The following is a 21,753-nucleotide window of genomic DNA, read 5'->3' on the forward strand; positions in this document are numbered from 1 at the left end:
GCCAAAGAGCCTGTTTCTGTGCTGCAGTGACCCAAAATGGTTACTGTGCCACAGGGAGCATCTGCAGTCAGCCATGCGATAGTTATTAGATCATAATCTGCTTTCTCGCCATACCCAGGAGCCTGGAGCAGAATCCCTCCCTTCCTTTGGTGAAATGGTGTAAACATTTGGCAGAGTCCATGGGGAAAGAGTGGGAACTAATTGGATTGCTGTGTGATAACTCTATTAGTGACCAGTCTGCTTCTGTGAAAACAGACACGAAAAATCACCATATCAAACCAGTGAGATTATTGTCATATCAGCTACGCCTGTAGTGAGTGTTGAATAGATCAACCTATCTTGGAGGTGGAGATGGTTCCGCTGAGCTTAATTGATCAGACCTGTTGGTGAGGGGAATCTCAGGGGTTATTTTGCTTTGATGCTCCATGAACAGGGATCATGTAGGCTTAAGTGCTGAGTTGTTAATATTTTGTTTTTAATGATCTGCTGAGTGTATAGGTCTTGTTCTGCACTGTGGTTCAGAGGAACATTGTTTTGTTTTTGTACAGCGAGGTGACAATAAATTTCAACTTAAATTTGAGACCAAGGACCTTGACCTGTGCCCGTACCTAGAATCACTCCCCTGGGTAGTGTGGGTGGGGGGTAAAGATTGGATAAAGGTTAGCTTTACTCGTCACACCCACATTGAAACAGTCAGTGAAATGCGTCATTTGCATTGACGAACATCATAGCCTGAGAATGAGCTAGGGGACACCCCACAAGTGTTGTTACAGTTCAGGTACTAAGTATGCCCACAACTCGCTAACCCTAACCCACGCAGTCACAGGGAGAATATATAAGCGCCTCACAGCCAGCAGGAATGGCAAAGCATTGTGCTCACTGCTACACTACTCTGCCACCCTCCTCCCTTGCCATCCCTAAGTGTACCAAACCCATGATTCCTCCCTGCGCTGCGGGGTACTTCAGCTCACAAAGAACTTTGGGTGATGTAGAGGAGGGGAGTGGGTATACTCAGTCAACGAGCCCAGTGTTAGTTTCTCCTACAATAACTGGAAGGGTTAGTGCCCCAAGGGATGGGGGCTGGGGTGGCAGGCCTGCAGGGGAGGTTCATGAACACAAAGCCATAGGTTTCTGTGCTTCCTAACCCTAACCTGCATTAAACCGTTCTGTCCTCCAGCCACGCAGTCTCAGCAGTGGTACGCCTGGGGACCTCCCAACATGCAATGCAGGCTGTGTGCGTCCTGTTGGATCTACTGGAAGAAGTATGGTGGCCTGAAGACTCCAACAGCACTGGACGGCGACAAGCAGCGCCTTCCCTCGGTAAGTCTGTGACTACTGTTGGGGGCCCTTCGTTGGTCGGGGGTCAGCCATAGATATTGCATCCAGGGCAGTACAATACAGAGAGCAAGCTGATGCCCTTGTAGCAGGCTCCCCCTCTCCACACAGCTGATGAACCCAAAGGAATGGCAGAAACCGATACAGTTTGGCACCAGCAGTGTTGCAGGAGTTGCTAGTCAGCGCTGAACTCAATGTCAAACTGCCTGAGGGACTCCAGCTCTGGATTTTTCCTCGGGGCTTACTGCCAAAGCCTTCCCCCATGAGTGGGTATGGCTGCAAGGCCGCGGAGGTTTGAGATCAGAGTTTTCCTTCTAGACGAGCTGACGAGCCCCATCTGTCCGAAGCGACTGGTTTTAAGGTGCAAGTAATCTGCCTTTGCCCCTTCCTCCTGTCAGTAGAAACGGTTCCGCTGGGCTTAGTAGCTAAGCCACACGTGAAGGCCAGGAGCTGGACTTGGTTGTCAGAGGCTGTTTGGGACACACACTATCGGGAGCATTAAATAGGTATGACTCCACCCTCCCCCACCTCTGTGTGTGCCTGCATTTAATGAAACTAGGAAAGGCAAGAGAAGGAATGTGAAATGAATGGACTGGCCAGCACCTGATAGAGTGAGGAAGGGTATCTTCCATCCTGATGTTGTGACATTTATTAGTCTTTTCAGATGCTGGATACTCTGGCACGTTTAAATTTCTACACAATGAGGTTTTTTTTTCATCTTTTCCCTTGCATTTATTCGATAATCAGCTTACTATTCTCACATGTACTAATACACAGTGAGAAGCATGCCAAGTATTACAAGGAGAAAACAATGCAGGATGTATTACAGAGAAAGTACAATGCTTCTTCTTAAGCCCATCGCCCCTACTAGGGCATAGGTCAGCGACTGCAGCTCGCCAGACTTCTCTGTCCTGGGCCAGTCTTTCGGGTTGTCCCCAGGTTACTCCACCTTCGAAGCTCTTTCCTCTCCCAGGCACAAGTTCTCTGGAGCTCCCATTAGCGTTTGTGTAGCTCTGGGTCTCTACAGGACACCTCAGCTCTCACCCTTTCGCAGACAAACAGGTCCGAGGACCACGAGGTCAAGTTCATTTTTATTGTACCAGAGATCGGTTCAAGAGGTCTATAACAGGTGTAGAAGCTGTCCTTGTGCCTGGTGGTATGTGTTCTGAAGCTTGTGTCTTATCCCTAACAGGAGAGGGAAATGAGGGAATAACCAGGGAGTAGGCAGGTCTTCGATTGCGTTGGCTGCTTTCCCAAGGCCAGCGGGTGTGTAAAAGGAGTTCGTTGCCACAGACGGCTGTGGAGGCAAAATCATTAAGGGAGAGGCAGAGGTTGATATATTTAAGTCGGAGGTTGATAGGTTTTTGATTAGCAGGAGGTTGTGGGGAGAAAGCAGGAGAATAGTATTGAGAGGGAAAATAAATCAGCCGTGATCAGTGGGCTGAATGGCCTAATTCTGCTCCTGATTTATGGACAATGTCTTGACACTTTAAGCAGACTAGTTGCTGTGGTAGGGTGCTTTCTGTCTTCTGTCTTTTCTTGAATTGCCACATTGTGAACCTTCTGCTCCTTTTGCTTTGCTTTCAGGAGCCCAGGTCGAAGGGCCTGTGTGGGCGCCAGGACGGCCAAGGCTTTCTGTCCTACAACAGCTCCAAGCTCCTGGCTAAGAACCGGCAGACATTCCTCCTACAGACGACCAAGCTGACCCGCATCGCCCGGCGGCTCTGCGAGGACATCCTGCGGCCGCAGAGGGCTGCACGACGCCCCTACTTCCCCGTCAACATCGGTGCCATCAAGACCGAGTGTAAGTGGGGCTTTTTATTGAAGAGTATTTAGGGTTCACTTGATGCCTCTTTCAGGACCAAACAGAGGTGTACTTTCACCTTGTAGGTGTGTTTGAAATCATGAGGATAGTGTGTATACACACCAGTCTTTTTCCCAGTGGAAAAGGGACTTAAAGACTAGCGGGCATAGGTTTTAGATGAGAGGGCAAGATTTAAAAGGGACCTGAGGGGCAACTTATTTACACAGAGGGTTGTGCATGTATGGAGCAAGCTGTCAGAAAAAGTTTTTAAGGTGGTGATGGCATCCGTCGTGTCCGATGATGACGGGAGACCTGTGCAGGAGAGTTTTTAAAGTGGAAAAGCCGTTACATTGGGGCAGTTCCACGCTCTCAACCTCAGAATTCAGAAAAATGAGAGGAGCATAAAATTATGAAAGGGATAGATGAGATAGGGGCAGGAAGGTTGTTTCCGCTGGTAACTTGGGCCCTTTTCTCCTAAGTGGAGCACAGGCCATTGATGACCTCCTGTCTCCATTGTCCTCTGGAGTCGATGACATGTTTGGGCTTCATCAATGTTTCTGTAATCCATTGCATCCATTGTACAGGTCAGTACAGCTTCAACAGAGCCCTGTTGGCCAGCCTTGTCCTGTCTCTCACGATGGAGATGTAGGGTTGGACTTCGAGAGGCTTCCAATGGTGAGTGAGACTAGCCTGAAGATTTGGGGGTATGGATTTTGGATGAAGGTGAGAAAATGCTTTTCCCAGAGAGCAGTGAATCTGGAAATCTCTGCGCAGGGAAGCAGTAGAGGTACCTCGTTAAGTATAGTTAAGGCACAGTTTAGATTGATTTTTGAATTACAGGGGAATTAAGGGTTATGGGGAAAAGATAGGCAGATGGAGCTGAGTCCACGGCCACATCAGCCACGATCATTGAATGGCTGAGTAGGTTTGATGGGTCAACTTCTCCTATTTCGTATGTTCTTGTCTAATTCTAACTTTAAAGGTCTTCCACTTCATGCTGTTGATCACAACACAGACAGCAAGGACAGTAAGGTAAATGTCCACCCTGTTCAGAACATCCGTTAGTCACAGGGCGGCACGGTAGCGTAGCACCAGCGACGTATATCCCAAGGACGTACAGGTCACCGTGGGCTCATTGGGTCGGAAGTGTCTGTCACCATGCTGTATCTGGAAAGAAATAAATAGTTACAAAGAGGTCTGGTACAGTTTGGGAAGGTCAGAGTTAGGGGTCAAATTTGGCAGTCGTAATAAATCCAGTTTGGAATTCAGAGGAAACTTGCACACCCGGGAGAAACAACAAAAGGGAAATTGGACGAGTCGAGGACGTGATGATAGAGGTGTTGGATCCTGATGTTTTTGATCCGAGGCTCTTCAGAAGTCAAGAATGAGGCATAAAACTTGTGTCACGATCACTTAGTTAAGAGTAAAAAGGACAAAGAACAAGGGGGAGAAAGAGAGACCCTAGTGGCAGGGAAAAGAACAGAGAAAAGATCCAAAGTGGTCGTCTTGTACCAGGTTGCTCATTCCATTGGATTTTCATGGATAACAGTTAACCAAGATAGCCCTATTCAATTAATGTGATACCTGCACCAGAAAGATGCAGAGGAACTGCAACCATTGAAACATTTTTTATCTATCTATATTATATATATATAATTAATTATCTAAAAGTGTAAGCAAGCAGAGAAAAGTTAAACTACAAGGAAATGACAATTATAGAGGAGAACAGCACAGGAAGAGGCCATTCGGCCCACAATGTTGTGCTGAACCAGCTAAAAAGCAAATCAGAAACACCCAAACACTAATCTCTCCTACCTACACCATGTCTCTATCCCTTCACCTTCCTCACATTCATGTGCCTATCCAAATGTCTCTAAAAGCTTCTAATGTATTTGCCTCTACCACCACACCAGGCAGCACATTCCAGGCATCCACCACTCTCTAACTAAAAAACTTACCCCTCACATCCCCCTTGAACTTACCCCTCTTGATCCTACCCCCCTTGATCCTACCCCCCTCATCTTCAATGCTTGCCCTCTGATGTGAGACATTTCAATCAACCACTTCACCGAGCCTCTACACTCTGTCCGCAGAAGCCCGCCCACTTGCTCCCTGCGTGACTCCCTTGTCCATTCATCCCTCCTCACTGATCTTCCACCTGCCACTTATCCTTGCACGCGGAACAAGTGCTACACCTCCTCCTACACCACCTCTCTCACTACCATTTAGGGCCCTAAACAGTCCTTCCAGGTGAGGCGACACTTCATCTGTGAGTCACATACCATGTTCGGTGCTCCCAGTATGGCCTCCAGTATATCGGTGAGACCCGGCATAGATTGGGAGACAACTTCGCTGAGCACCTCCGCTCTGTCCGCCAGAACAAGTGAGATCTCCCAGTGGCCGCCCACCACTTCTCATTCCCATTCCAATATGTCCGTCTGTGGCCTCTTCCACTATCGTGATCAGGCCACACTTAGGATGGAGGAACAACACCTTATATTCCGTTTGAGTAGCCTCCAACCTAATGGCATGAACATCAATTTCTGAAATTTTGGTAACGCCCCCTCAGTCCCTTCACCATTTCCCATCCCCTTTTCCCTCCCTTACTTTATCTCCTTGCCTTCTCTGGTGCTTCCCCCCTTTCTTCTTTCTTCCACGGCCTTCTGCCTCTTTCACCAATCAACTTCCCAGCTCTTTACTTCATCCCTTCCCCTCCAAGTTTCACCTATCACCTGGTGTTTCTCCCCTCCCCCACCTTTAAAATCTACTCCTCAGCATTTTTTCTCCAGTCCTGCCGAAGGGTTTCTGCCTGAAATGTCGACTGTACTTTTTCCATGGATGCTGCCTGGCCTGCTGAGTTCCTCCAGCATTTTGTGTGTGTTGCTCAAGCCTCTATCAGATCTCCCCTCAGCCTCTGGCCCTCCATAGGAAACAACCCGTTTATCTAGCCTCTCATGATAAGGTCTAATCCAACAGAGGGGACATAGAGGAGTGGGAGGAAGCTTGTGTTGAGGCTAAACTCCAAAACGGAGCAGTAGATCAAGTTTTCAAAGTTCTCTACTTGTGTTCCTTCCCGCTGCCCCCATATTGGGAGGAGGTGGGTGAAGGATGTGAGTTCCCAGCCGTCAGAAGGATGACATCACCAACCTCTTTAACCTGGCATCACTCAGTGAAAGGCAGCAACAATCAGACGGCAACGAATTTCACAGGTTCACCACCTGTGGCATAAAGAAATTCCTCCTCATAAACATGAGAAAGTCTGCAGATGCTGGAAATCCAAAGCAACACACACAAAATGCTGGAGGGGCTCAGCAGGCCAGGCAGCATCTACAGAAGTGAATAAACAGACGATGCTTTGGGCCAAGACCCTTCTTCAGGACTGAGAAGGAAGGGGAAAGACATCGAGTGAAAAGGTGGGGTGGGAGGAAAAGGAGGCTAAAGGTGATAGGTGAAGCCAGCTGGGTGGAAAAGGTGAAGGGCTGGAGAAGAAGGAATCTGATAGAGGATAGTGGACCATAGGAGAAAGGGAAGGAGGAAGAGACCCAGGGGAAGTGCTAGGCAGCTGAGAGGAGGCAAAAGGGACTAAAGGGACATCCTTCTATTCTGGGGCGGTGTCCTCTGGTCCTAGACTCCCCCACTAACTCCGCATCTACTCAGGCCTATCCAGGCCTTTCAATATTTAATAGGTTTCAATAAGACCCACCTCTCATTCTTCTAAACTTCAGGAGTGCGGAGCTGTCAAATGCTCCTCTTTGTGTACTGCGCATGAGCCTCTTTGTATGTTTAAGAGAAAAGTGCCTGCCCGCTGTGTGATCTGTTAAGACCGGTACACCTAATGTGGGGTCTGGGGCAGAAGCCCTTGGACGTCTACTGTGGAAGAAGAGGAGGCTGTTTGGTCCTGCTGAATTATTAACGGTTAGAGCATTCCTTCCAGGCACCTTTCATCCGCCTCTTGTGCAGATGGTCGGTTCCTTCAGAGCAATTCCATTCTGAGCAGCTCCCACTGTCTCCGAGATTTCATGAACCCTTTCCATTTTCTTTCCTCCACACAGGTGCCGTCAGACTCCCAAAAGCAGCGTTAAAGCCACTCAGGATCCGGCCTGTCGCGAGGCCGTCGTTAGCCACTATTGTGAAGGATTTGGCGGATCTAGGTACGTTTCTTGCCGACTTTTGAACTGTGGCAGTGAGGCCGTGGTTTGCCTTCTGTTTCCGGCCCTTTTCCTGCTGCCAGGGAGTAAAACTGGGTGACAGCCATCTCCGAGAGATGGTTTCCACGTTGTTACGTACCCCGTAACTGGGTTGCCAAACCAGCAGAAATGGATCACTCAGTTGGAGTCTGGAGTACTAGAACTAAGAAAGTTTTATTAAAGAAACAAGCAACACAGTAATCGAAAGGATAATAAATGCAACAATTCAACAATGATAACCACACATGTGCACAGAATTAAGATAACAGCATCAATCAAGCTCTATCGTTGTCTAGGGGTAAATGACCAATTTCAAAATGACTCAAAGTTCAGTTCGCAGTAATCGTTGCCATGGCGATGGACAAGGTGGGGGAAGAGAGACATAGAATAGGAACAACTCATCATTCAGCACAGCTTCACTCACAGACCAGCGAGATGGCTCACAAACAGCATTTGGGCGGGTCCTTGGTGATGTCACCTGAGGTCACCGACTGTGACCCCTCCTCCAGATGCGGTCGATCCTCTGCAGTGAACCCGGCACCCAGGCAAGGGCGGACACACACCGGGTTCCCGCTGATCGTACCTTTCCACCCTTGTCGTTGTCTGGCACTTCTCACCCACTCGTGAGAGGCGCACCGCTTCCAGGGTCTCGTTACCTCGGGTGGCGTGTGTGTCTGTCTTAGCGAACCTGTCCCTTTTTATCCCCCTGCTGGGGTATCGCCTGTCCATCACTTCAAACAGTTCAGGGTTCAAAGGGGGGGAGCCGCTCCAGACAGCTCTTCCTCCCACATCCCTTCATTACACATCTCCAGACGCTGCTCCATTGTTCCTTATCTCTCCTTCCCCTGAGGGCAGGTGGCAGACCAACTGCTGATGCCACCGATGCTAGCCCAGGCCAGCAAACATCTTAATTTTATGTGTATTCTCGTAACACTTCCCCCCTTTAAGGATTTTTACCGGGAGGTAAAAATTACAAACATGACTACATTATCTGATACATACACAATATACATCTTTAACAGTTATTTAGCTAATACAGAGAATTTGAAGCTGTCAACACCTTGACAGACAGTCATCACATTTTCTGTTCCTTTTACACGTGTTATTAATAATCCCTTAGACCAGGCTCCAACTCAGCAAACTTCATAGTGGCCAAAAACACTGATGAATTGCGACCAATGTAACCTCTCATTTGGTTTTGTCCCGGACCACAACAACAAGGGTCGTCCCATTCCGACTCAATTTTCCCTCGCAAGGGCTTAGTAGGAGGGGGACGGGTATTGACCGCAGAGTTATTGCAAAACTTCCTGCAGTACCCCACCATCTCCAAAAGCCTTCTGAGGGCCCTCTTGTCTGTCGGGGTTGGGAGGTCAGCGATAGCCTGCACTGTAGCTTGCATCACTGCCAGCTGCCCCTGTGTCACCACAATTCCCAGGTAAGTGACATTCGTGTGGCCGAATTCATTTTTTCCAAGGTTCACTATCAAGCTGGCTTCAGACAGCCGTGTTAAATTGCCAATACACACCTCTGTGTTCATCAGCCCTTTAGTCACTGAATTACTCAAAAAATATGGGTGTTGTTTACTTGGCCGCCCTATTGTAACAGACATAACCCAACGTCCCAGTTCTTTGCATTTCCTCGGGACAATCAAACACATGGGTGCGAGTCGTTTAATTACTCCTTCGGGGATTAAGGGAGAGACCTTATCAGTAGACCTGGCCAAAACAATAGCCTTCTCCCATCTGACCGATCCCATCCTAATCTTTTCAAAATGGTTTTTTCCTCTTATCAAGGGGCCCCTAGCTTCATTGATTTCCACGCTAACACCGACTAGGTTTGTTAGCATATCAAAAGCCGGTGACCGTCTCAGTTCGCGTCGGTCATGATCAATAACATTTTTCCCCCTGGGCAGCCGGTAAATCTCTTTCATGATTCCACCAACTGTTTCCTCCAGCACCGCAAAATGTCCACCGGGGGGTACCTCGTGGGCCATGTTAAAAACCTCATCCCCATAACTCTTTTGCACCACCCCCCACTCCTCATCTGCGGATGCTGTACTTGATTTCCCTTTCTTCCTTAGCACTTCCTCATCCGCACAATAGCTTGTCAAGGCTGTGTCAGAGAGAGCTGTCTCTGCAAAAACCATCAGCCCCTCGTCTCGCTCCTGCGTCTGCACAAATTCTTTCCTGGCTACTGCTACGTCCGTCCCAGCTCCCTCACTACCTCTTATCTCACTACACCCTGTCTCATACAAGGTTGGCAGAAATGTTTCAGCCAAATTCACCATCGCGGGCGGGGCCTCCATGCTGGCAGGCTGACCCGTCAATCTCACGACTGGGAACACGATTCCTCCGGCGATGTCATTACCGAGCAAGACTTCCACGTCTTTCATCGGTAATTCGGACCTCACCCCGATCGTGACTAGTCCAGAGACCAGGTTGCTCTGCAAATGTATCTGGTGCAAAGGGACTGACTCTGTCCCTTCCCCAACACCTTTGACCTCTACCTCCCCAGTCTGGGTCTCTGAGCTAAACTCTAATACACTCTTCAGTATTAGTGACTGACACGCTCCCGTGTCTCTCCAGATCCGCACTGGAACTGGTTTTAACCTCTCCTTCACTGACACCAGTCCGGCCGAGATAAACCTCTCGCGCCCTTCCTGGACTTTTTCAGACCTGTCCTTCCCTAGCGGTTCGCTTAACAGCTCAATACAGCCATTCAAAATTTCCGCTTTTCCTTTCCCCGTCTCCTTCCTTGGGGCAAAGCACCTGGACGCAAAGTGTCCGACTTTCCCACAATTATAACAGACGACCCCAGGAGACTTCCTACCAGACTGCTCCCGGTCTACCTTATCCTTTTCACTAGTCCCCGGCTTACTTTCTGACTTTTCCGGCGGACTCTCCCCGCCGTCCTGACTACCCTTCTGGTAGCCTTTACTCGGGGCAACCTTCATTTTATGCGTCAACGCATACTCATCCGCTAACTTAGCAGTTGCGGCTAACGTGGCTGCCTCTTTCTCATCGAGGTAGGGTCTCATACCCTCAGGGACACAACCTTTAAACTGCTCAATCAGAATCAGTTGCAGCAGTCTGTCATAATCCCCCTCTACCCCTTTCGAGGCGCACCAACGCTCACAATATGTTTGCATCTCACGAGCAAACTCCAAATACGTGCGGTCCCACCGCTTCCTCGCATTCCGGAACCTCTGCCGGTATGCCTCCGGGACCAACTCATAAATCCTGAGGATGGCCTCCTTCACCACCTCATACTTCTGGGCATCTTCCGCGGATAAAGCGGAGTAAGCTTGTTGGGCTTTCCCTTTCAGTACACTCTGAAGTAAGACAACCCACTTATCCCTCGGCCAGTCCTGACTTATAGCTACTTTTTCGAAGTGGAGAAAGTACCGATCCACATCGGTATCGTCAAAAGGGGGAACCAGCCTAACCTCCTGGGTCGCCCGGAACCCTCCACCTTGGTTCGGCACGAGCCCCTGCTCGGCCCTTATCTTTAACTTCTCCAGCTCAAATTCCCTTTCCCTCTGTTTCTCCTCTCTCTCCAACTGCCTGTCCCTCTCTCTCTCTTCTCTCTCCAACTGTCTTTCTCTCTCTTGCCTTTCTACCTCTTTCTCTCTCTCCTGCCTTTCTAACTCTCTCTCTTTCTCCTGCCTTTCTAACTCTCTCTCTTTCTCCCGCCTTTCTAACTCTCTCTCTTTCTCCTGCCTTTCTAACTGCTTCTCTTCGTGTTCTAACTGCCGTACCCGGAACTCGTGCTCGAGTCTCAGTTTTTCAAGCTGTACCTGTACCGCGTCTCCAGCAGGTTTTTCAATAGACACCTCCCCCAGCTCACCTTGGGGAAACACACCTTTAGATACATAGTGCTCTACAATAGCTCTGTGTATCTCCTCTCTCCTCATTGTCGACTTCACCTTAGCAAGATTCACCCGTTTGGCCACAGCTATCAATTCCGATTTCCTGGCATCCTCTAATGCCTCCAAGGTCGGCGCCTTTATAAATTCCTCAACCTCCATTTCTGCTGTTTGTCTTTTCTTTCTTTCGGGAATTTTAACCCAATCAATTTACTCCGTCCCAAATTTAGCGTTCAAAATCGCGGACGAGAACCCCACTTATGTTACGTACCCCGTAACTGGGTTGCCAAACCAGCAGAAATGGATCACTCAGTTGGAGTCTGGAGTACTAGAACTAAGAAAGTTTTATTAAAGAAACAAGCAACACAGTAATCGAAAGGATAATAAATGCAACAATTCAACAATGATAACCACACATGTGCACAGAATTAAGATAACAGCATCAATCAAGCTCTATCGTTGTCTAGGGGTAAATGACCAATTTCAAAATGACTCAAAGTTCAGTTCGCAGTAATCGTTGCCATGGCGATGGACAAGGTGGGGGAAGAGAGACATAGAATAGGAACAACTCATCATTCAGCACAGCTTCACTCACAGACCAGCGAGATGGCTCACAAACAGCATTTGGGCGGGTCCTTGGTGATGTCACCTGAGGTCACCGACTGTGACCCCTCCTCCAGATGCGGTCGATCCTCTGCAGTGAACCCGGCACCCAGGCAAGGGCGGACACACACCGGGTTCCCGCTGATCGTACCTTTCCACCCTTGTCGTTGTCTGGCACTTCTCACCCACTCGTGAGAGGCGCACCGCTTCCAGGGTCTCGTTACCTCGGGTGGCGTGTGTGTCTGTCTTAGCGAACCTGTCCCTTTTTATCCCCCTGCTGGGGTATCGCCTGTCCATCACTTCAAACAGTTCAGGGTTCAAAGGGGGGGAGCCGCTCCAGACAGCTCTTCCTCCCACATCCCTTCATTACACATCTCCAGACGCTGCTCCATTGTTCCTTATCTCTCCTTCCCCTGAGGGCAGGTGGCAGACCAACTGCTGATGCCACCGATGCTAGCCCAGGCCAGCAAACATCTTAATTTTATGTGTATTCTCGTAACAACGTCCATTCCACCTCTTCAAACACATGAACCTGAGGTTGTTTCCCTGAACTTTAAACCAGGCTGAAGGTTTGTGGCGTTTGTCCTGGGTGGGGAGGGGCAGTGAATGGGCCACACAAACACTGACACAACTGTGTGGTCCTTTTCAGACCAGAAGACATCGGAGCAGAATTAGGCCATTCTGCCCATCAAGTCTGCTCCGCCATTCCATCATGGCTGATTTATCTCTGTCATCCACGTTCTCCTGCCTTGACCCTGTAATTTTGGATGCCGTTACTAATTAAGAACCTATGAACCCTTGCTTTAAGTATACCCAGCAAGTTGTTGTTCATGTAGATGTAACCTCTCAGACTTAAGTTGGAGAACCAAATAAATGATTCCAAACCACTGAGCACAGTAAGAATAAAAGACCATAAGATATAGGAGCAGAATTAGGCCATTTGCCTCAGAGACGTGTTCCACCATTTCATCATGGCCGATCTATTTTTCCTCTCAGTCCCAGTCCCCTACCTTCTCCCCGTATCCCTTTGTGCCCTGACCAATTCAGTATCTATCAACCTTTGCCTTAAAGTATACATAAACACTTGGCCTCCACAACTACCTGTGTTCCACAGGTTCACCACTCTCTAGCTAAAGAAATTGATCCCAATCTCTGTTCAAAATGATACCCCTCTATTCTGAGGCACTGTCCTCTTGTCTTAGACACTCCCACCATAGGAAATCTCCTCTCCATCCACTCTGTCAAGGTCTTTCACCCCTCATTCTTCTGAATTCCAGTGATGACCCAGAGCCATCAAATGCTCTTCATGTGACAAGCTGTTCAATCCTGGAATCATTTTCGTGAATCTCCTTTGAACCCTCTCCAGTTTCAGCACATCCTTTTTAAGATAAGGGGCCCAAAACTGCTCACAATACTCCAAGTGAAGCTTCACCAGTGCTTTATAAAGTCTTAACATTACATCCTTGTTATTTATATTCTAGTCCTCTTGAAATGAACGCTAACATTGCATTTGCCTTCCTCACCACACTCAACCTGCAAATTAACCTTTAGGGAATCCTGCAGATGGACTCCCAAGTCCCGTTGCACCTCAGTTTTTTGTACTTGCTCTCCATTTAGAGAGTAGTCAACCCTTTCATTTCTTCTATCAAAGTGCATGACCATACACTTCCTGACACTGTATTCCATCTGCCACTTCTTCGCCCATTCTCCTAATCTGTCTAAGTCCTTCTGTAGCTTCTCTACGTCCTCAAATCTACCTGCCCCTCCACCTACCTCCATATCGTCTGCAAACTTTGCAACAAAAGAATGTGACAGGGTGTGCTCTCCACCCTCTTGTGTGGTCACTTAAAAAATAAAGTACCCAAAGCAGCTGTAGGAAGGAGCGAGGCAGATCTCAGTTCCCCAGGGCAGATGTTTCAAAGGTCGAGTTTATTGTCATTCAACATTACACACGTATGCTGCCAAGCAAAGCAATGTTCCTCCGGACCGTGGTGCACAACACAGTACGTATAGCACACACAACACGTAAAGTAATATTACCACGGTCCAGTGGTGTGGCAGCATCTGCACTGGACTTCGAGGTGAGTGGGCCTGGGTTCAAATCTGGCCGGCTCCTTGCACACTTCCTATCCATGCTGGGTTGAATGTCGAGGTAGCAACTCGACACTCAAAAGGTTGCCACCCAGTGTGCCACAAGGCTTGGAGGAACAACAACAAATTAATAAATTATAAAATTTATTTCAGAAGACCAACGTTTAGCATAAGATGCATTTACGACTCGAGTTAAAAAGTAAACAGTATAACGCTATTGGCGCTTCACCCGTGATAAGACCCGGGTGGTGACAGGGAGTTCAGTATTCTTACAGCCTGGGGAGAAGAAACTGTTTTCCATTCTAACAGTCCTTGGCCTAATACTACGATACCTCCTCCCTGATGGTAGGGGATCAAAGAGATTGTGGGACGGATGGGAGGGAGCCTTGATAATGTTAAGGGCCCTGCGTACGCAGCAGTCCTGAAAAATATCTGGGATGGGTGGAAGAGAGACCCTGATGATTCTCTCTTTTAGCCACCTCTTGTATTTCACACTGTGTCCATCTGATCTGCAGCAGCACGAGGTCTAATGAAGCCGAGGATTCTGAAAGGGAGTGAGACGAACCGCACTCTGCTGAATATCAACCGTGGAACGGTGTCCTTGCTGGGCAAACGCAGCTTCAATAAGCAGAATGGGGTTCAGGGTAAGTTACTGTGAACCTGCAGCTTTCAAAGGTTGGCTGGCCAAAGATCAGGGTTCCTGTTGGAACCAGAGCAGCACACACCAGAAGAACTCAGCAGGCCAGGCAGCAACTATGGAGACAACATTTTGGGCCTTGACTCATCATCAGGATGGTCAGGAGAGTCCGCTGTTTATGCCGCTACGTAGATGTTGGCTGGCCTGTTGCTGAGTTCCTCCAGCGTTTTGTGTGCGTGTGTTGCTCTGAATTACCAGCATCTGCAGAATCTCTTGTGTTCCTGTTGGAATCATCCTGGGCTTAGCTGTCTTTGACTTGACGAGAATGGTATGCTGTGAGGATGTTAGAGAGGGTATGTGCATTACCCTATTCAAGATACTCTCACTGGACAATTTGTCACGTACCTTCTGTGCCCTGTATTATGTACGTTTGTGGTCTTCTGCTGCTGTATCCCATTCACGTCAAGGTTCGACATTTCACACATTAAGAGATGCTCTTCTGCACTCCACCATTGTAATACATGATTATTTGAGTTACAGTCACCTTCCTGTCTGCTTGAACCAGTCTGGCCATTCTCCTCTGACTTCTCTCATTAACAAGGTGTTTTCACTTTTTTTTTGTTTTTTGCACTATTCTCTGTAAACGCTGGGGACTGTCATACGTGAAAATCCCAGGAGATCAGCAGTTTCTGAGATATTCAAATCACCCCTTCTGACACCAATAATCATTCCGTGGTCAAAGTCACTTAGATCACATTTCTTCCCCATTATGATGTTTAGTCTGAACAACAACTGAACCTCTTAACCGTGTCTGCATACTTTCATACAATGAGTTGCTGCCACGTGATTGGCTGATTAGATACTTGCACTAATGAACGGGTGTGCCCAAAGAGTGGCCGGTGGCTGTCGTTACAAAGTAAGTCATTTAAAGCAGGCTTGTCAAGACTACTTCTGTCATGGGGTGATGAATCTCTGCAATTTCGTTCCCCAAAGGCAGTAAAGAACGGATCACTAGAGATGTTTAATGTGGGTGTAGAGGAACATCTGAAAGGTCAAGGAATTGAGGGCTGTGGGGAGGATTGAGACCAGCCATGGTCCTACTGTGGAGGCTAAGTCAAAGCAGAGCTTGATGGGTTAGAAACATCGAAAATCTACAGCATAATACAGGCCCTTCAGCCCACAGTGCTGTGCCTAACATGTACTTACTTTAGAAATTGCCTAGGGTTACCCATAGCCCTCTATTTTTCCAAGCTCCATGTACCTATCCAGGAGTCTCTTAAAAGACCCTATTGTAATCCGCAGGTTCTTGATTAGTCAGAATAGCAAAGGTTACAGGAAGAAGCCGGGAGAATGGGGTTGAGAGGGAAAATAAATCAGCCATGATAGAATGACGGAGCAGAAACAATGAACCAAATGGGCTAATTCTTCTCCTGCGTCTTATGGTCTTAAGGCAGAACAGGCTTAAATGTCCAGATAGCCTACTGTTTTATTTAGTATTTCCCTGGTACATAATAACTCTGTTATCTTTGAAGGTGACCTCCTTTACCTTTTGAGAGGCATGCACTCAGGCACACAAGTTCCTGTGCATCTCAGCTCTGTCGTTGGCTGTTTTTTTTTTTGTTTTTCTTGCTGTAATGGGAAATTTCACATTTTCTCACTTAGCGTTCTATCGGGCAGGTCCCGAAGGGTCTGTTAGAGACTAATTCTGAAGGTGGGAGGGTGTTTTTGCCTGTTCAGCTTTCATGGTGGTTTGATCTATTCTTCTAATAATGATTTTCCTTTTCCTGTTTTCCCCTCAGGAGCTTCGAGTCCTGTTCACATAAGGCAGATGGTAAGTATGTGAGCACTGTACAGGCCTAACCTATTCAAACTTTCCTCGTAACCCAGGTCCTCAAATCCCAGCAACAACCTTGTAAATTTTTTTCTGTACTCCTTCAATCTTATTTACATCTTTTCTGTAGGTAGGTGACCAAAAGCACACAAAATACCTCAAATTGGACCTCACCAGCATCCTACACAGCTTCATAATATCCCAACTTCCATAGTCAGTAGTCTGATCTACGAAAGCCAATGTTCCAACAGCTCTCTTTACCACCCTATCTTGCTGTGATGCCACTTTCAAGGAATTATGGATCAGTATTCCCGGATCCCACTGTTGCTACTGCATTCCTTAGGTCCCCTACCATACACTGACGTAGGAAACAGCCTCTTGATCAAACCAGATGTTGAGAGATCAAGTATCACCCCCTCAGTATCGCAATTTCATTTTAATGCCATGCACTGTTTTTTCACATTGTTGTCTTCAACTGAGAGCATTTCCCACACCACAGTGGGTGAGACGAGCCTTACTGGGCAGCACGGTATCATAGCGACTTGCATAGCACCTTACGCCACCAGGAACTCAATTTAAATTCCATCGGTGTCTGTCAGGAGTTGTTACATTCTTCCATGCCTGGGTGGGTTCCGGTGCCCTCCCATATTCCAAAGACGTACAGGTAAGGGTTAGTGAGTTGTGGGCATTACACGTTGGCGCCAGATGCATGGTGATGCTTGCGGTCTGCCTCCAACATATCCTCGGACTTGCTGGTCATTGACATAAAACAACGCATTTCTCTGTATGTGTGACAAATAGAGATAATCTCTCTGAGCTTCTGACAGTAGGAAGGATCACTGAATCAGCTATACGAGAATTACTGAAAATTCACTGGACAATTAAACACACATGGGCGATTATATAAAGCACAAAACTCTGGTTAGGCCACATCTGGAGTTATCACGTACAGTTCTGTGGGAAGGATGTTGAGGCTGCAGAAGAGGTTCACCAGGTTGCTGGCTGGTTTAGAGGGCATGTGCTATCACGAGAGGCTGGTCAAGCTAGAGTTGTTTTCTGTGGAACGCCGGAGGCTGACGGGAGATCTGATAGAGGTTTACAAGACGATGAGAGGCATAGATAGAGTAAACAGGGAGTGTCTGTTTCCCAGGGTTGAAATGTCTGCTATCACAGGGCATGCATTGAAGGTGAGAGGCGATAGGTTCAAAGGGGATGTGAGGGGTAAAGTTTTTTACTCAGAGAGTGGTGGATGCCTGGTGTGGTGGTGGAGGCAAATACATTAGAGGCTTTTTAGAAACATTTAGATAGGCACATGGATGTGAGGAAGATGGAAGGATGTGGACATTGTGTAGGAAGGAGGGATTCATTTTTGCTGGGGGGGCGGGGGTTGTGATTTACTTTTTAACTGGTTCAGTACAACATTGTGGGTCGAAGGACCCGTTCCTGTGCTGTACTGTTCTATGTTCTAATACAAAAAAGGATAGGAAAAATTAAACTGAAAAATAACAGTCTTACACTCCAATCCGACAGATCAAAGAGACCAACCCATATGTCAAAGTACCACTTTCACAGTGGGTAACTGCAAGAACAACTCGATTCTCAGTAGACGGGAAATGTTTTCAGTAGCTCTGTATCTGGTTTCGCGGTTACTGAGTGCACAGGTGGTGTTCATATGCTCGCTCATAGCATGGTGTGGTGGAAACGTGATAGTTGTAGGGCTCGGTGCAGAGTGGTGAGGGGTATCTGGGGGATCGTTACTCAACTCTGGCCACAATCCTCGAACGGAAGCTGGTGTTGCAACTTTCTCCGGGCATTCACTCTCCCTGTCCAAGTCACAATCCCTCTGTCCCATTCCAAAACTCATGGAATAGCAAGGAGCAATTGAGAGGTTTTAAAGATTAGCTTTATTTGTCAAATGTACACACAGTGGCCACTGAGTGTACGTTCATGGTTTTCTGCTGTGTTGCTCATTCACTGCGAGGTTTGACGTGTTGTGCATTCAGAGATACCCTTCTGCACACCACTGTTGTAACATGTGGTTATCTGAGTTACTGTCGCCTTCCTGTCAGCTTGAACCAGTCTGGCCATTCTCCTCTGACCTCTCTCATTAACAAGATGTTTTTGCTCGCTGGATGTGTTTTGTTTTTCGCACCATTCTCTGTAAACTCTAGAGACTGTTGTACATGAAAATCCTAGGAGATCAGCTGTTTGAGATACCCAACCCACTCTACTTGGCACCAGTAATCATTCCACATTTCTACCCCATACTGATGTTTGATCTGAACAACAACTGAACCTCTTGACCATGTCTACGTGCTTTTATACATTGAGTTGCTGCCACATGATTGGCTGATTAGATATTTGCATTCACAATGACTTGGCCTCCATAGCCGTCTGTGGCAATGAATTCCACAGATTCACCACCCTCTGGCTGAACAAATTCCTCATAATCCTTGCTATAAATGGATGCCCCTCCATTCTGAGGCTGTACCCTCTGGTCCTAGACTCCCCCACTATAGGAAACATCCTCTCCACACCCACTCTATCTGTACCCTCAGGTCCTAGACCCTCCCACTATAGGAAACATCCTCTCTACGTCCACTCTCTAGGCCTTTCGATATTCAGTAGGTTTCAGTGAGGTCACCCTTTATTCTTCTAAACTCCAGCCATCAAACACTCCTCGCGTTAACCCTTTCATTCTCATAAACTCCTTCATGATGCTGTTATAATCATTCATTCCTTTGGAGGTGTCAAGGCAAGCAATATCTAATTCTGGTGATGTCCCTGTGGTTGTTGCAGACTGCCAGCCCCCACTTGACCACCAGCAGACCTTTCTCATCTGGGATGAAGACGGACCAAGTTAGCAGCGAGCCAGCATTGAAACGGCAGAAGTTAAACCCTGGAGATGCCCCTGACCCGATTGTCTTCGTGGCCACCGACCATACCAGGTGGGTGCCCTGAGGGTGAAGAGGTGGGACTAGGTGTGAGAGAATCAGCAAAGTTAGGTCGGAGGGAGCAGCAAAATCCCAGGCTTCCTTGAATGAATCCAATTGAATATGGTGGGATGGGAGATGATGAGGTGGAAAGAGAGCGCGTGAGGTGGGACATTGGTCTTGGAGCTGGCCAAACAAGGGCAGAGCTATAAAATAACGCTTTACAATTCCCGTGATCGCGTGTGTTTCCTCCAGATGCTCCAGTTTATTCCCAGAGTCCAAAAACCCACCAGTTGGTGGGTTAATTGGTCATGGTAAATGGTCCCATGATTAAATCAGGGGTTGCTGGACAGCACAGCTCAAAGGGCTGAAAGGGCCCACTACTCCATGCTGTTTCTAAATAAATAAAAAGTTTATACATTCTCCCCATGTTCACGTGGATTTCCTCCTGATGCCACCCACATTCCAAAGATGTACCGGTTAGGGTTAGTGAATTGTGGTTGTGCTGTGTTGGCACTCGAGGCGCTGAGATACTTGTGGGCTGCCCCTAGCACATCCTCAGACTGTTGTTGTTAATGCAAACAACACATTTCACTGTGAATGTAAGTAACAGGTGATAGAGATGAGGTTTATTTGTCAAATAAGCATAGAAACATCAAAGTGCTTCAAGATCCATCAAGTCTGCTCCACCATTCAATCACAGCTGGTTTATTATCCCTCTCAACCCCATTCTCTTGCCTTCGCCCCATAACCTTTGACACCCTGACTAACAAAGAACATATCAACTTCCCTTTTAACTATACCCAATCACTTGGCCTCCACAGCCATCTGTAGCAACTAAAGAAATTCCTCCTTATCTCTGTTCTAAAGGAATGTCTTTGTATCCTGAGGCTGTGCCCTCTGGTCCTAGACTCCCCCACTATAGGAAACATCCTCTCCACACCCACTCTATCTGTGTCCTCTGGTCCTAGACTCCCCCACTATAGGAAACATCCTCTCCACATCCACTCTATCTCTGTCCTCTGGTCCTAGACTCCCCCACAATAGGAAACATCCTCTTAACATCCACTCTATCTGTGTCCTCTGGTCCTAGACTCCCCCACTATGGGAAACACCCTCTCCACATCCACTCTGTCTGTGTCCTCTGATCCTAGACTCCCCCACTATAGGAAATATCCTCTCCACATCCACTCTATCTGTGCCCTCTGGTCCTAGACTCCCTCACTATAGGAAACATCCTCTCCACATCCACTCTATCTGTGCCCTCTGGTCCTAGACTCCCCCACTATAGGAAACACCCTCTCCACTACCACTCTATCTGTGTCCTCTGGTCCTAGACTCCCCCTCTTATAGGAAACACCCTCTCCACATCCACTCTATCTGTGTCCTCTGGTCCTAGACTCCCCCACAATAGGAAACATCCTCTCCACATCCACTCTATCTGTGTCCTCTGGTCCTAGACTCCCCCACTATGGGAAACACCCTCTCCACATCCACTCTATCTGTGTCCTCTGGTCCTAGACTCCCCCACTGTAGGAAACATCTTCTCCACACCCACTATCTGTGTCCTCTGGTCCTAGACTCCCTCACTATAGGAAACGTCCTCTCCACATCCACTCTATCTGTGTCCTCTGGTCCTAGACTCCCCCACTATGGGAAACATCCTCTCCACATCCACTCTATCTGTGCCCTCTGGTCCTAGACTTCCCCACTATAGGAAACATCCTCTCCACATCCACTCTATCTGTGCCTTCTGGTCCTAGACTCCCCCACTATAGGAAACACCCTCTCCGCATCCACTCTATCTGTGTCCTCTGGTCCTAGACTCCCCCACAATAGGAAACATCCTCTCCACATCCACTCCACCTGTGTCCTCTGGTCCTAGACTCCCCGACTATAGGAAACATCTTCTCCACACCCACTATCTGTGTCCTCTGGTCCTAGACTCCCTCACTATAGGAAACGTCCTCTCCACATCCACTCTATCTGTGCCCTCTGGTCCTAGACTCCCCGACTACGGGAAACATCCTCTCCACATCCACTCTATCTGTGTCCTCTGGTCCTAGACTCCCCCACTACAGGAAACATCCTCTCCACATCCACTCTATCTGTGTCCTCTGGTCCTAGACTCCCCCACTATAGGAAACATCCTCTCCACATCCACTCTATCTGTGTCCTCTGGTCCTAGACTCCCCCACTACAGGAAACATCCTCTCCACATCCACTCTATCTGTGTCCTCTGGTCCTAGACTCCCCCACTATAGGAAACATCCTCTCCACATCCACTCTATCTGTGTCCTCTGGTCCTGGACTCCCCCCACTATAGGAAACCTACTCTCCACATCCACTCTAGGGCTTTGAATATGCAGTGCATTTCAGTTAGCTTCCCCACCCTGTGCTCAAATGTCCCATGTTCTGTATGTCTAGTTACTGAGAACAGCATCAGGGCTTTGAACAAATGTATGTG

General features: G+C 47.9%; 1 protein-coding gene across 3 annotated transcripts in view; it reads left to right on the plus strand.

Moving 5' to 3' along the window:
• The window catches only part of mta2 (metastasis associated 1 family, member 2), a 106,182-nt gene that overhangs the window by 81,981 nt on the left and 2,448 nt on the right, over positions 1-21,753 (plus strand). For 2 of the 3 annotated variants that reach the window (XM_063036495.1, XM_063036496.1), the window contains exons 13-18: positions 1,178-1,320; positions 2,923-3,139; positions 7,192-7,290; positions 14,401-14,529; positions 16,322-16,353; positions 19,153-19,301. In XM_063036495.1, coding sequence (XP_062892565.1) covers positions 1,178-1,320; positions 2,923-3,139; positions 7,192-7,290; positions 14,401-14,529; positions 16,322-16,353; positions 19,153-19,301 — 769 coding nt within the window. The remainder of the gene's footprint in view (positions 1-1,177; positions 1,321-2,922; positions 3,140-7,191; positions 7,291-14,400; positions 14,530-16,321; positions 16,354-19,152; positions 19,302-21,753) is intronic. The other variant, XM_063036497.1, reaches the window with a different exon arrangement.

This window comes from Mobula hypostoma, chromosome 30, assembly GCF_963921235.1.
Source record: "Mobula hypostoma chromosome 30, sMobHyp1.1, whole genome shotgun sequence".
NCBI classification, from domain to species: Eukaryota; Metazoa; Chordata; class Chondrichthyes; order Myliobatiformes; family Myliobatidae; genus Mobula; species Mobula hypostoma.